Below are 13,496 nucleotides of genomic sequence, written 5' to 3'. Positions count from 1 at the left end.
ATGTTTTCCAGAACTTCAGGAAATGTTACAGCAGCAGTGATCCTCATCCTGCTAGCAGGTAAACTTTTACATTTTATATTACAGATTTAATTCCTGTAATTTAGCTTCCCCACACAAATTATCAGGGGTGTTTATTGGTACTGCATGCTGCGCTCACCTAGATAGGAAACTTCTGGATGGGATCAGAGGTGTTGACATCTATACTCTACAAAATTGTAAAGTATATCTGATCTGTGTATGTCCTTGTTTCTACACCCTTTATCATATTTTTCAGCTCCACTGAGCATTTAGAAGCACTTTGTAGTTTTTAATTACAGACTGTTGTACCTTCTACATACTTTGTTATTCTTCTTTCACCCTGTTCTTCAATAGTCTGAACCCCACAGGACCCCCACAGATTAGCTGTTATTTAAGTGTTGGGTTATTCTCAGAGTTAGTTCAGATCTCACTGGGGTCCTGAGCTAAATTCTGATAAAGGACCTGCCTCCATGGACATTCTTTTACATTTTTTTGAATATCTTTATCTGAATACTTAACTATGGCAAAATGTCAGGGCCTTCAAGGCCTTCTTTGAAGGTCTGTTGTATTTGAAAAAGAAAATAATCTTAATTTCTCTATTTTATGTAATTCACGTAAATATGCTGTAGCAATCATTTGGATTTTTTCTCTAAATCGGTTTTCAAAACCACTTTTCTTGCTTGTGCTGAAAACAAAACAAAGAATGCTTAGAAAATTAACCAATCAGAATTGTTCACACCGTTGTCTCTAGGGAAAACAGAGAACGGCCCTCCCCCAGGAATTTCGGTTTATTTGTCGCATACCTTTGGACATTTAACAAAAATGTGAATATGGATTGATGCTGAGAATTATTAATCTATTAATCTACAGTGTAGTAAATAACACAGAACCTAAAAAAACTGCTGTGACACTGGCATGGTGGTGATTAGTGTGTTACAGTGTGTTTTGCAAGCTTGTACCAACACAACACACACTGCTAACACATCACCACCATACCAGTATCAATGCATTGCTGCGATTGAACCACCACCCAAATAAGTCCTGATCTGTGGGGTCCTGACTATTAAAGAACAGGGTGAATGGAAGAAAATTAAAGTATGCAAAGAAACAGAGTCTGTAATTATAGAACTACAAAGTGCTCCTATACGCTCACTGGAGCTGACAAAATGCATAACGGGTGCAAGTAGGTGGTCATAATGTTATGCTTGATCAGTGTATTTGGGTTATTCTAAAATTGTGGGTGTATTTGTATTTGCATCTCCTACATACATATTTTAAACAATTTCAAATAGTACATATTGAATTAATCCACTATTAATAAAGCTTAATGTATTTTTATTGCCACGTTTTTTTGTACACTGACCTATTTGTTCATTCAGTTTATTGTTGTAAAATTAAGTACATTGCCGCGTGTGCATGTGAGTATAAAAAGCAGGGGTGCTGTCACACCTGCACCTTTAAGATCAGCCTCGCCGGAGTACTAATAAGCTGACTCCGCCCCTCCCACACACCTGTGGGACATCAGCTTATTACTGAGACTATTTATACTGGGACATTTACTGAGTCTAGTTGCAAGATATTGCCACTCTAGTGTCTTATCGAGCGTTTATGCCTGTGTTTGTTATATCTGTTTTTTTTTTTTATCCTTGCCTGTTTTTTGACTACGATTTTGCCTAGTGATTTATTCCTGGTTTTGAACTACTGCCTGTACTTTTGAATTACGATTTTTGCCTTGCGTTTTGGATTAATAAAGCCTGCCTGCGTTTGCATCCAAATCTCCTTGGTTGGTTCTTACAGGTGCAGGCATGTTGGGGATGTGCCTGTTGACAATTAACTGCTAAGATAGCAATAAACATCTGACTGTTATCTGGGTTACCTGAACACACCTTATTTCGAGACCACAGACATTGGTGTATATATATTCACAATCATTGTTGTTATTTACATAATGCCGGTGCAAGGCGTGAAAATAGACTGTTGGCGGGGTGTAAGATATCAATGAGCATTGCAATGAGCCTTGTGCAGGGTGTAAGATCTTAGTCTGTAGGGTGATAGATAAGGCCCCATATAGCTTATATCTGTCACGGTGCTGTGGTCACCTCTGGTACTTTTTATTATAAAGCTGGATGGTGATGTAAAAACCACAGAGGAACTTAACTGTGTTGCCCATAGCAACAATACCTGTGGCCAGTCTGTTAGTTACACCATGAGAGCTTATATGTGTGCGTGTGTGTTTGTATGTGTGTGTGTGTGTGTTGCAGGAGTTCAGGCTGAGTCCAGTGTAACTTTCTCCTCTCAGAGTATCTGTGCTGTTACTGAATCTACAGTAGAAATCTCCTGCACATTTACAACACCTGATTCCTCCAGTGTCAGAGAGAGAGAGTGGTACCTGAACTCTGATGATGTAGAACGAGTTCTAAAAAAAGATCCAGAATTCTCAGAACGAGTTTCTGTAAACTCAGAGCAGAATAACTGTGATCTGACTGTGTGGTATGTGAGAGTGAGCGACTCTGGAGTTTATAACTTCAGATTTAAAACATCAAGCAGTGACTGGATATCAGCTTCACCTGGAGTTAATCTTACTGTTACAGGTAAACACACACACACACACACATACAGTCTCTGTAGGACATGGTTTACACAGTTCTTGTGTACACTGTAATGTGTGTGTGTGTGTGTGTGTGTGTGTGTGTGTGTGTGTGTTTGTGTGTGTGTGTGTGTGTGTGTGTAGATTTGCAGGTGAAGGTGGATCCTAACACTGTAGGACAGAATAAGGTGAAATTGTCCTGTAGCTCCACCTGCAGTCTCGGTACAAACCTTTACTACGTCTGGTACAGAAATGGAGAATACACGAAAAGAAAAGATGATTCCTCCATTCTGCTCGACTCCACCAGTCCATCTGATCAGGGCAGCTACTCCTGTAAGGTGTCTGGAAGCTGGTATCGCTCTCCTCCAGTGTGTAAGTGACACTCAGCTCAAATATCACACCTAAATTTTCTCCAGACTCTCTGAACATCTGCAAAGATCAGTTAGTTCATTTAAACCAGAATTACTTTAATCATAAATCATTAGAGGAATGAATACAATCCTTCATAATTCTACTTTATTCTCTCAGAATATTTTTTCACTTTAATATTTCATATTTAATATTCAGATCAGCTTAAATGAGGGCTGCTTGACTTTAATGAGATGTCAGTTACTAATGACCTAATAAATTCTTACTGTTAATTAAAAACCATCTACAGTGGCTTGCAAAAGTAAACTTTTCACATTTTGTCACCTTACAGCCACAAACATAAATGTATGTTTTGAGATTGTAAGTGAAAGACCACAAAGTAGCAAATAACTGTGAAATGGAATGAAAATGATACATGGTTTTCAAAACTGTAATTAAATAAAATCTGAAAAAATGTGATGTACAAAAGTATTCAGCCGCCTTTGCTTTAAAACCCTAAATAAAATTCAGTGCAATCAATTTTCCTTTATACATTTTAAATCAAAGTTTATTCATATTTTAGAATGTCCCAGTAAAAGTCCTGACCTAAATCCATTTAAGCATCTGTAACAAGAGATGAACATTGCTGTTCACAGATGCTCTCCATCCAACCTGGCTAAGCTTGAGTTATTATCTCAGTCTCTAGATGCACAAAGCTGGTAGAGAAATACCCCAAAAACCTTCAGCTGTAGTTGCAGCAAAAGGTGGCTCTACTATGTATTGATATAAGAGAGTTAAGTACTTTTGCATGTCACATTTTTTAGATTTTCACGTATGATTTTTGTTCCACTTTACAATAATAGTTGTGTTGGTCTATCACTTAAATTCAGAATAAATTACATTTAATTTTGTGGTTATAAGGTGACAAAATGTAAAAAAAAAATAATGTGTTATAAATACGTTTGCAAGACATTGTATTATTTGAAGTAAAATATCACTTCATAACCTTGGAATAATGTTTTTTAATGTGAAATATTTAGAAAAATTAGGTTTTGGAGATGATGATTTTGTTTGGACAGTGAGGATATACTGCTCTACTATAATCTGAAATTACAGATAATTAGTGTTTTCAGTGTTTCCAGTGTGTTCATTTTTCTAAAGGGTTATTCTACTGGTATTTTAGGTGTTTCTGCTGATTCAGATCAGAAGAGCTGCTGGGGTGTTGCTTATAACCGCAAAGCTATCTGCTCTCTGATTGGATCTTCAGCATACATAGACTGTTACTACACCTTCCCTGATAATCAGAAGATCATTAAAACAGTGTGGTTCATTAAAGATCAGTCTGCTGCTGAACTTGAGGATCTGAGAGCGGATGAGGAGTATCAGAGACGAGTGCAGAACAGACAGAACTCCCAGAATGACTGTAGTATGATAATCTATAACCTGAGAGAGAGCGACGCTCAAACATACAGATTCAGATTCTACACTGATGGAGGAGACCACACTGGAGATTCTGGAGTTACTCTGACTGTTACAGGTAGCGCCGCCCTACATTAAGTAACTTTTATATAAGAATATTCAGCAAATGAAAATACCAAACCTTGTTTAAAATCTTTTACAGGTCTAAAGATTACAGTGTCAGACACAGATAGTGGAGGAAAGAAGCTGATCTGTAGCAGCACCTGCACTCTGACTGACCACTACACTTACATCTGGTACAGGAACGGACAGCCCGTATCTGACCAGTCAAAAATTGAATTCTACCTTAAAGACAGTACTGTTGATGCAGGCAACTACTCCTGTGCTGTAAGAGGATATGAGAAACTCTGCTCTCCTGCTGTCTGTAAGAACCTCACTTTTAACCTCTCTCCTTCTGTCATCTGTTAGTGTTTCTTTTATTTCTCATTTATTGAGGCTCACTGGCTCTGTTTAAAATAATTTGTTACTCTACAGATCCTCCCAGAAACACCAGAGCAGAGCTGGTTTCCTCTGGAGAGATAGTGGAGGGGGATTCAGTGACTCTGAGCTGCAGCAGTGATGCAAACCCTCCATTTCTCTCCTACTCCTGGTTTAATCAGAGAGAACCTGCAGAAACACCACTGACTACAGAACAGAATTACATCATCACCAGCATCAGCTCCCAGAACAGCGGATTCTACTACTGCACTGCACACAACCAGCTCGGACATCACAGCTCAACACCCATTCATCTGAATGTGTTACGTAAGTTCCTCATCTTGGACTCTGATCATTGTTGCATTTCATGTTTCTTTATCATCAGACTTTTTTTGTGTGTTTTTAATGATTCTTTTCTGCATGGGAAATGTGGAAATTGGGTGTATAGACAGAATTCTGTGCTTCTGAGGTTTTCAGACACAAGAGGGCACTCCCAAATGAGACAAAATATATGGGTTGATGTGGATCATTTGAGCAAAATAGTTTATAAATGTGTTGTTACATTAAGGAATTAATGGTACAATGTTCGCTAAAAAGGCTGAAGGTATAACATAAAACAATGTCTCTTTTCCAGCAATTCAGCACCTTAACACTGCTTCTGTTAATCTCAGAAACAGCTCAAAACTTCATGCTTATAATTGATCAAATACAGCAATAGAATAAAAAGCATCAATCAAAAGATACAACAGCAGCATAACAGGATATCAAAGATGTTGTATTATGATTATATTTTGTCATTAAGATCTATTAATTCTTGAGATTTAGTCGGCTTGCCTTTTGAGCATTTACGTACATGCCTGTAAAATAGTTTTCACTTTGTATAATATAATCTATTAAAAGCTCTTTTTAAATGATGATTTTATTTATTCAGGAAAAAAACTATCCAAACCAATCTAGCACTTTGTGAAAAAGTGTTTGCCCCCCTATAAATTAACTGTGATTAATCACACTTTTTGTAAAGCTGAGTTCAATTTCACTACCAACTACAACCAGGCCTGATTACTGCCAGACCTGTAGAATCTAGAAATCACTTTAAGGTACATTCTTTAGGAAATCAGAGCGAGCGTGTGAAATAGCTACAGCAGTCCAATTTCAAAACACCACAGAGAGTAATCTGCCCCGCCCACCCCTCTTCAGATGGGACATTAACTCGGGTTGCCAAGTTGGGCCAGCCTGAATCTACACAATCCAGTGAAAGACATGTTCAGTAACTTCTACCATGACCTGAAACAACAAGTCATATTATAAACCGGCTCATGTGAACTTTATCTGTAGCTAGCTAAACTAGCTTCATGCACCACTAGCTGCGTTAGCCTAAGCCATGCGTTATACCTGAAAAATCCCACTGCTCCAAAAATACACACCCCACAGCTGGAGTTACTACTTTACAGGTCCTAGTAATTTACTGCTTAGTTTAGCAGATAACATGTACATGTACATTTAAGTATCCTACCATTTTATCTTGTTGTAGCCTGATCTAGATGCTATCAAGCAGAGAGGCAGAGAGCGGTAAGTGGAGGAGGAGGAGAAATTCTAAACTCTTCTTAAACCTGTATCTAGCGTTATATTGACTGTATGTTACACGACAGACATATAAATTAACAGCTAAATAGCTCGATAATTGCTAGGTAGGCCATAAGTAACTTTTACCATTAATCATTTTGGACATAACAAATCAATCAATATATATAATCGCATTCATAGATAAACTGAGTCAGTATAGAGACTGTCGGTTTCTGCCGTACATTTAGGAGTACTCATCTCTGCTTAGGTATTAATCAGAAGTGACACGGCTGCCCCTAGTTGTTATTGAGTTTAGTTCACATTAGTGTGTGCAGCATGACCGCGTTAGCCAGCATAGTACAGATCACTTTAGAAAAACGTGCTAACCTATCTATAATAATAATAATAATAATAATAATAATAATAATAATAATAATAATAATAATAATGCTGGATGGACTTTTAGTAACTTCCACTCAACTGTGACCAGTATGTTAATATCATCAGTTTTCCAGACTATAGTTTCCTTACAGTGGAAAACCTCTATTCAAAATGCTTTGTAGTCCAAGACTAGGAATTATTCCTGTATAAAAAAAATGCCCCCAAGGCTAACAGTTAAACTTTTACCATAAAAAATGCACAGCACCATTTCTTTCCTAATCAGAATTTGTGCTGGTTTAGGAGAAGCCCTGTCAAAATGAAGATTCAGTTGAAATAGTGAGTTGGGCTGTTCTGTGGGCTTTGACAGTCTGTTTGTGTCAATAGATCATCCCTTTTATTAATTATTTCGGCTGTTTCTCATGGGATAAAACAGTTTATATGCAACCCTTTCAATATGCAACCACTTCATCATCTCTGCCCCCAAAACTGTCCATTATCTTGCTTGACAGACTCTCTAAACCCCCCCAGCGAGCACGTGAGGTGCGCAGCGCACAGATTAATTCACGCATTGATCTTTAAACACACGGATGAGTTGTAACTGGTGGAACATCACAAAAGTGTAATGTGTTACATTAAAACATAGGTCTATGTCATGACCATTTTCTTCAGCTGAACCTGACAGAGCATCGAGGAAAGCAGTGGGAATTCTCAGACGGCCCGAGTTCATGCATTGGGTCAGTCAGGCTCTGGTTTAGGCTCGCTTTCAGGCTCGGGTTCAAGTTCAGGCTCGCGCCCAGGTTCAGGCTCGGGTTTAGGCTCGCATTCAGGCTCGGGTTTAGACTCAGGTTCAGGCTCGGGTTCAGGCTCGGCTTCAGACTCAGGTTTAGGCTCGCGTTCAGGCTCGGGTTTAGGCTTGCCCTTAGGCTCGGGTTCAGGCTTGCCTTCAGGCTCGGGTTTAGGCTCGGGTTCAGGCTCGGGTTTAGGCTCAGGTTTAGGCTCGGGTTCAGGCTTGGGTTCAGGCTCGGGTTCAGGCTCGGGTTTAGGTTTTTGTTCAAGCAGACAATCTAAACTCTAGTATGCAGAACTTTCTGATACCAGCACTCGGTTCAGCAGAACAAAACATTGAGAAAGCTCTTAGATTTGCTAACTTGTCCAGACACAGATTATTTAGATGCAGATATTTGCATATTTTTGATATATTATTGATATATTTGATATTTTTTTTGTAATATTATTTTTCTGTTAGTATTAAATTTTGTTATTCATTTTCCATTATTTTAAAGAGCAGGCCTTATTTGCCTCATGGACTCGTGACCAAAGACTTGAGACTTGAATCGGACTCGTGACCAAAAATTTGTGAGCATCTCTGCAGCTTATCATCAGCAACAAGTGTCTGAGAGAGCACAATTGGCTATACTCTCTCAGGGTGGGTAGTTGGTGCTCTCCCTCCACATTAGTCTGACATAACCACAAGGCAGTCAGCATAAGGCGTCTGTGAGCTGATGGATCAGAGTCGAGTTCGGTTTCCTCTGAGCATGCTGGCTACCAAGTAATGTTTCATCAGCAGCAGTTCTAAAAGAGGAGGTGACTGACTTCATATGTGTTGGAGGAGGAATGTGTTAGTCTTCACCCTCCTAGTGTTGGAACATCGCTAGTGATGAGGGAGATACAGCTGAATGGGTGGGATAATCGGCATAGCTAAAGCATGTTTTAAAAAAAAAGCTAAATCCATCTAAACCATTAAATCCTGCCTGCAGCAGTTTTGATGTACAATGTCTTCGATGCTCTGCACAGATTCAGATTACTCTTCAGTGAAATATGCAGCATCTGGAGTCGCTGTGGTTCTGGTTCTAATGATCATTGCTGGCTTTCTGTTCATGAGGTAAGAACCTTCATTTACATTTAAGATATTACACATCTCAGAAACGCCTTATGCAGCTGTGCTCTGTCAGCTGTGACAGACAAGAAATACACAAAACTAAAGATGTTCCTTTGTAATTGCCAATAGAAAACGTTCTGGCACTTCCAGAAGCAGGAGAGAAGAGAACAGAGGAACTGTGAGTATTGATGAGTCTAAAGATTAAACGGGAGTCTCATTTAGGACTCCAATTAGACATGCCTAAAAACCCAAGGAACTATCAAGCATTTTCCAATTTGCCTTCAGGCAGTAGGGACAGTGGTGGTTCAGCTGGTAGTGGTTAGAGCAGGTATTGGTTACAGGGTTTGGGTTTGATACCCGGGTTTGGCGAGCCAACACTGTTGGGCCAAGATACCCCATTAAGCAAGACCCTTAACCCTTGCTTCTTCCCACAGAAGTAATGCATCTTTCTGTAGTCCTCTGTATGCCATATTTGACACTCTGGGTCTAACACTGATTTTTCAATGACAGTAATGGATTTCAAAAATGATCTCTATCACATTCTGTAATACAGTGTTTTGTTCTGTGTAAAATTGTGTACTGTACATCACTGTATCTTCTCAATTATTAGGTAATTCAAGAGTTCAAATTTTAATGTTGTTAAATGTAAGCTAATGTTGCTGTGCTCTAAATCAACATTATTTGACTACAAGCAGTATCAGCTAAACCATCAAACCTATTTGAAATCATATGCTGCGCTGGTTAGGAGCTAAGCTGCTCATCCTGCTTGCTTATCAGCATTGGGACAGAATTCCCCAGAATGAGCAGCTTTTTAACCACCTTGACTATCAAGAACCAGATTAACTGATGTGCAGTATCATTTGCTTACATGTTTTAATATTAGTGTTACAACTCTTAAATGAATAAGGTTACCAGTACTTCACTTTGGATTAGACATTATCTTATTAAGATATTATCTTTCAATTTAAATGTGTTGTTGCACATTTCACTATTTGAGGACTGTTTTCCATCAGAATAGACCATGAACCATCCAATAAACAAGTTTATATACCATTGAAACTGTAATTTGGCCCCGCCCACTGCACTGGAAAAAACAGTAGTACTAGAGCCATTGAGTAATAGCAATTTTTTGCTAATTTATTGTGATTTAGAACACTTTTAAATTACATTTTATGGAGGTTTATAGGGATTGTTTAAGAAATAAAAAGTAATCAAAAGGTACTTAATATAAAACATATATGAAATATTACACACAGGCTTTCACTTCAATCGAAATACAAAAAATGAATTTGTTTGCTATTTAGATTTTTTTTATAGAATATTAGAGCTTTCTTTTCTGCACAGACAAAAAACAGCATTCTACCTTATTTCCTCACTGGAGATAATTCAGGTCTGAAAGTGTACTTTTTTTGAGTTTTAAGTTTGACCACCGTTTTTATCTCTCCTCTCTCTCTTTCTTGTAGCATGCTTCCACTCCTGTGTATGAGACCGTCTCAGACCTGGCCACAACCTCCACCCTGACAACAACAGCAGCCTCAGATGATCAGGAAGGGGTTCAGTACTCCAGTGTTCAGTTCAAACGCTCTCACGCGGAGGAAGCGGCTCTGTACTCCACTGTCCAACACGGAAATGCTCCTAAGCAGGAAGACGAGGTCGTGTACAGCACAGTGAAATCTGTTAAACCCTGAGCTCTCAGGTAGACAAAACACTGCATTCATGAGATCCTGCTGGTGTGAGTTCATGCTGGTTTTAAACAGACATAAACATTTTTGTGCTAATAGCGCCCCCTTGTTTTAGCGCAGTGTATAAATTCATTTTCTTAAAAGGTTAAATAAGACAGTGTAAAACCGATCATGTATATATTTTTGATCTATAGCATTTCAAACAGTGTTTACAATAACTTTTAACGACTTTCTCTGAGCACAGAAAATAATGACTGGGAATAAAAAAAAAATAGTTTCAATCACACTTAAAGGATTATTATTTCTGTAGTAACTCATAACATATCAGGATGTATCATCAGATATTAAGGACTAATCACTGGCAGATATTATCAGCAGACCCTCAGCCAGTATTTTTATTGTAACTGTGCAGTACATCACAGAAATATGTGTGGGATGTAGCATACAAATCTGCCCACCCCCAGTCACATTTCCACACTCAGGGTTGCCAAGTATAGAAAACAGCATGCAAACAGTCTGCTGCCGCCACAAAACCATGGGCGAGCTGGCTGTTTTTCATCCGAACAGGTAATCACTGAGCTTCAGTAAGGTTGGTAAACATAGCTGTGCAATTTATCACACCAACTAGTGTCCAAAAATCTGCTATAAAGAATTAAAACTCACCATCAAACCATCAGATTCTCCAGCAGACTACCCATATTAAAATAAGTAATGTTCAAAGCTGTTCTTAATATCTGTCAAAATGTATATTGCTCTGCTTATATACTTACATATTGCTTATATATTGCATTTAGCTTAATTATTGATCTAGAGAATTTCATTACTATTTGTAATGATTTTGTTTTTTTTCACTCTTTTTTAATTCTCAAGCTTTTAGCTTACAAATGTATTCTTTTTTAAACCCTTTCATATATGTACATTGCATCTAGTATTATACTGTGATTGAGTTTGATCATATAGCTTTATAATAGCATTTTTTCAGTGTTAATTCTCTAATTATCTCATTTTTGTATTTTGGAAACTGAGTTTAACTCATTTTGTAATAATATTTTAATGTCCTGTGATTACACTCCAATTCTTTAATCGCAAATAATAATTCATTTTGTTTAATATTTTGTAGTGTTTGTAGTGTTATTTTTGCTATGTGTTTTATGAAGTTTTTAAGCTTATTAAATCATTTATTTTAATATTCCCACCCATATTTATATGTGGGAGGGAGGGAGGGGGAGGGAGAGAGGAAGGAAGGGGGAGGGAGGGTAGGAGAGAGAGGGGGAGAGGGAAGGGGAGAGTGGGAGGGAGGGAGTTAGGGGGAGAGAGAGTGGAAGGGAGGGGGAGGGAGGGCGGGAGAGAGGGAGGGGGAGGGAGGGCGGGAGAGAGGGAGGGGGGAGAGAGGAAGGGAGGGGGAGGGAGGGCGGGAGAGAGGGAGGGGGGAGAGAGGAAGGGAGGGCGAGGGAGGGTAGGAGAGAGAGGGGAGAGAGGGAGGGGGAGGGAGAGTGGAAGGGAGGATGGGTGGGAGAGGGAGAGAGGGAGGGGAAAGAAGGGGAAGATGGAGGGAGGGAGAGGGAGAGAGAGAGAGAGGCAGGGAGGGGAGATGAAGGGAGGGAGACGGAGGGGGAGGGAGAGTGGAAGGGAGGATGGGGGAGAGGGAAGGGGAGAGTGGGAGGGAGGGAGTTAGGGGGAGAGAGAGTGGAAGGGAGGGCGGGAGAGAGGGAGGGGGAGAGAGGAAGGGAGGGCGAGGGAGGGAGGGGGGAGAGAGGAAGGGAGGGCGAGGGAGGGTAGGAGAGAGAGGGGAGAGAGGGAGGGGGAGGGAGAGTGGAAGGGAGGATGGGTGGGAGAGGGAGAGAGGGAGGGGAAAGAAGGGGAAGATGGAGGGAGGGAGAGGGAGTGAGGGAGAGAGAGAGAGAGGCAGGGAGGGGAGATGAAGGGAGGGAGACGGAGGGGGAGGATGGGTGGGAGGGAGGGAGCGGGAGAGAGAGGAAGTGAGGGAGGGAGAGAGAGAGGAAGGGAGGGGGAGATGAAGGGAGGGAGACAGAGGGGGAGAGAGGAAGGGAGAGGGAGGAAGAGCAAGAGAGAGGGAGGGAGAGGGAGGAAGAGAGGAAGGGAGGGTGGGAGAGAGAGAGGAAGGCAGGCCGAGGGAGGGTAGGAGAGAGAGGGGAGATAGGGAGGGGGAGGATGGGTGGGAGCGGGAGAGAGAGAGGAAGGGAGGGAGGGGGAGAGAGAGAGGAAGGGAGGGGGAAGGATGGTGGGAGAGAGAGAGGGAGGGGGAGAGAGAGAGAGGGAGGGGAAAGAAGGGGAAGATGGAGGGAGGGAGAGAGAGAGAGAGAGGAAGGGAGGGGGGAGAGAGGAAGGGAGGGCGAGGGAGGGTAGGAGAGAGAGGGGAGAGAGGGAGGGGGAGGGAGAGTGGAAGGGAGGATGGGTGGGAGAGGGAGAGAGGGAGGGGAAAGAAGGGGAAGATGGAGGGAGGGAGAGGGAGTGAGGGAGAGAGAGAGAGAGGCAGGGAGGGGAGATGAAGGGAGGGAGACGGAGGGGGAGGATGGGTGGGAGGGAGGGAGCGGGAGAGAGAGGAAGTGAGGGAGGGAGAGAGAGAGGAAGGGAGGGGGAGATGAAGGGAGGGAGACAGAGGGGGAGAGAGGAAGGGAGAGGGAGGAAGAGCAAGAGAGAGGGAGGGAGAGGGAGGAAGAGAGGAAGGGAGGGTGGGAGAGAGAGAGGAAGGCAGGCCGAGGGAGGGTAGGAGAGAGAGGGGAGATAGGGAGGGGGAGGATGGGTGGGAGCGGGAGAGAGAGAGGAAGGGAGGGAGGGGGAGAGAGAGAGGAAGGGAGGGGGAAGGATGGTGGGAGAGAGAGAGGGAGGGGGAGAGAGAGAGAGGGAGGGGAAAGAAGGGGAAGATGGAGGGAGGGAGAGAGAGAGAGAGAGGAAGGGAGGGGGAGATGAAGGGAGGGAGACGGAGGGGGAGAGAGAGAGGGAGGGGAAAGAAGGGGAAGATGGAGGGAGAGAGTGAGGGAGAGAGAGAGAGGAAGGGAGGGGGAGATGAAGGGAGGGAGGGGGGAGAGAGAGGGAGGGGAAAGAAGGGGAAGATGGAGGGAGGGAGAGGGAGTGAGGGAGAGAGAGAGAGAGAGGAAGGGAGGGGGAGATGAAGGGAGGG

The 13,496-nt window shown here is 41.8% G+C and overlaps 1 protein-coding gene across 1 annotated transcript; it reads left to right on the top strand.

The window, feature by feature from the left end:
- Positions 1 to 10,360, top strand: LOC111197072 (B-cell receptor CD22-like). Its single transcript, XM_049470883.1, has 8 exons — positions 1 to 58; positions 2,280 to 2,609; positions 2,750 to 2,977; positions 4,137 to 4,490; positions 4,575 to 4,796; positions 4,907 to 5,176; positions 7,463 to 7,527; positions 10,136 to 10,360. The coding sequence occupies exons 1-8, from the start codon at positions 1 to 3 to the stop codon at positions 10,358 to 10,360; spliced, it is 1,752 nt and encodes a 583-aa protein (XP_049326840.1).
- Positions 10,361 to 13,496: the final 3,136 nt, after the last annotated feature.

The sequence above is a fragment of the Astyanax mexicanus genome, chromosome 23, assembly GCF_023375975.1.
Source record: "Astyanax mexicanus isolate ESR-SI-001 chromosome 23, AstMex3_surface, whole genome shotgun sequence".
NCBI lineage: Eukaryota > Metazoa > Chordata > Actinopteri > Characiformes > Acestrorhamphidae > Astyanax > Astyanax mexicanus.
The sequence above is the reverse complement of the archived record's forward strand: the minus strand, read 5'-3'. Positions and strand labels throughout refer to the sequence as shown.

Coding starts and splice junctions, on each gene's coding strand:
- LOC111197072 (XM_049470883.1), top strand. CDS start 1: ATGTTTTCCAGAACTTCAGGAAATGTTACAGCAGCAGTGATCCTCATC. Junction 4,797..4,906: donor ACTCTGCTCTCCTGCTGTCT/GTAAGAACCTCA, acceptor GTTACTCTACAG/ATCCTCCCAGAAACACCAGA. Junction 5,177..7,462: donor CATTCATCTGAATGTGTTAC/GTAAGTTCCTCA, acceptor CATTTTCTTCAG/CTGAACCTGACAGAGCATCG.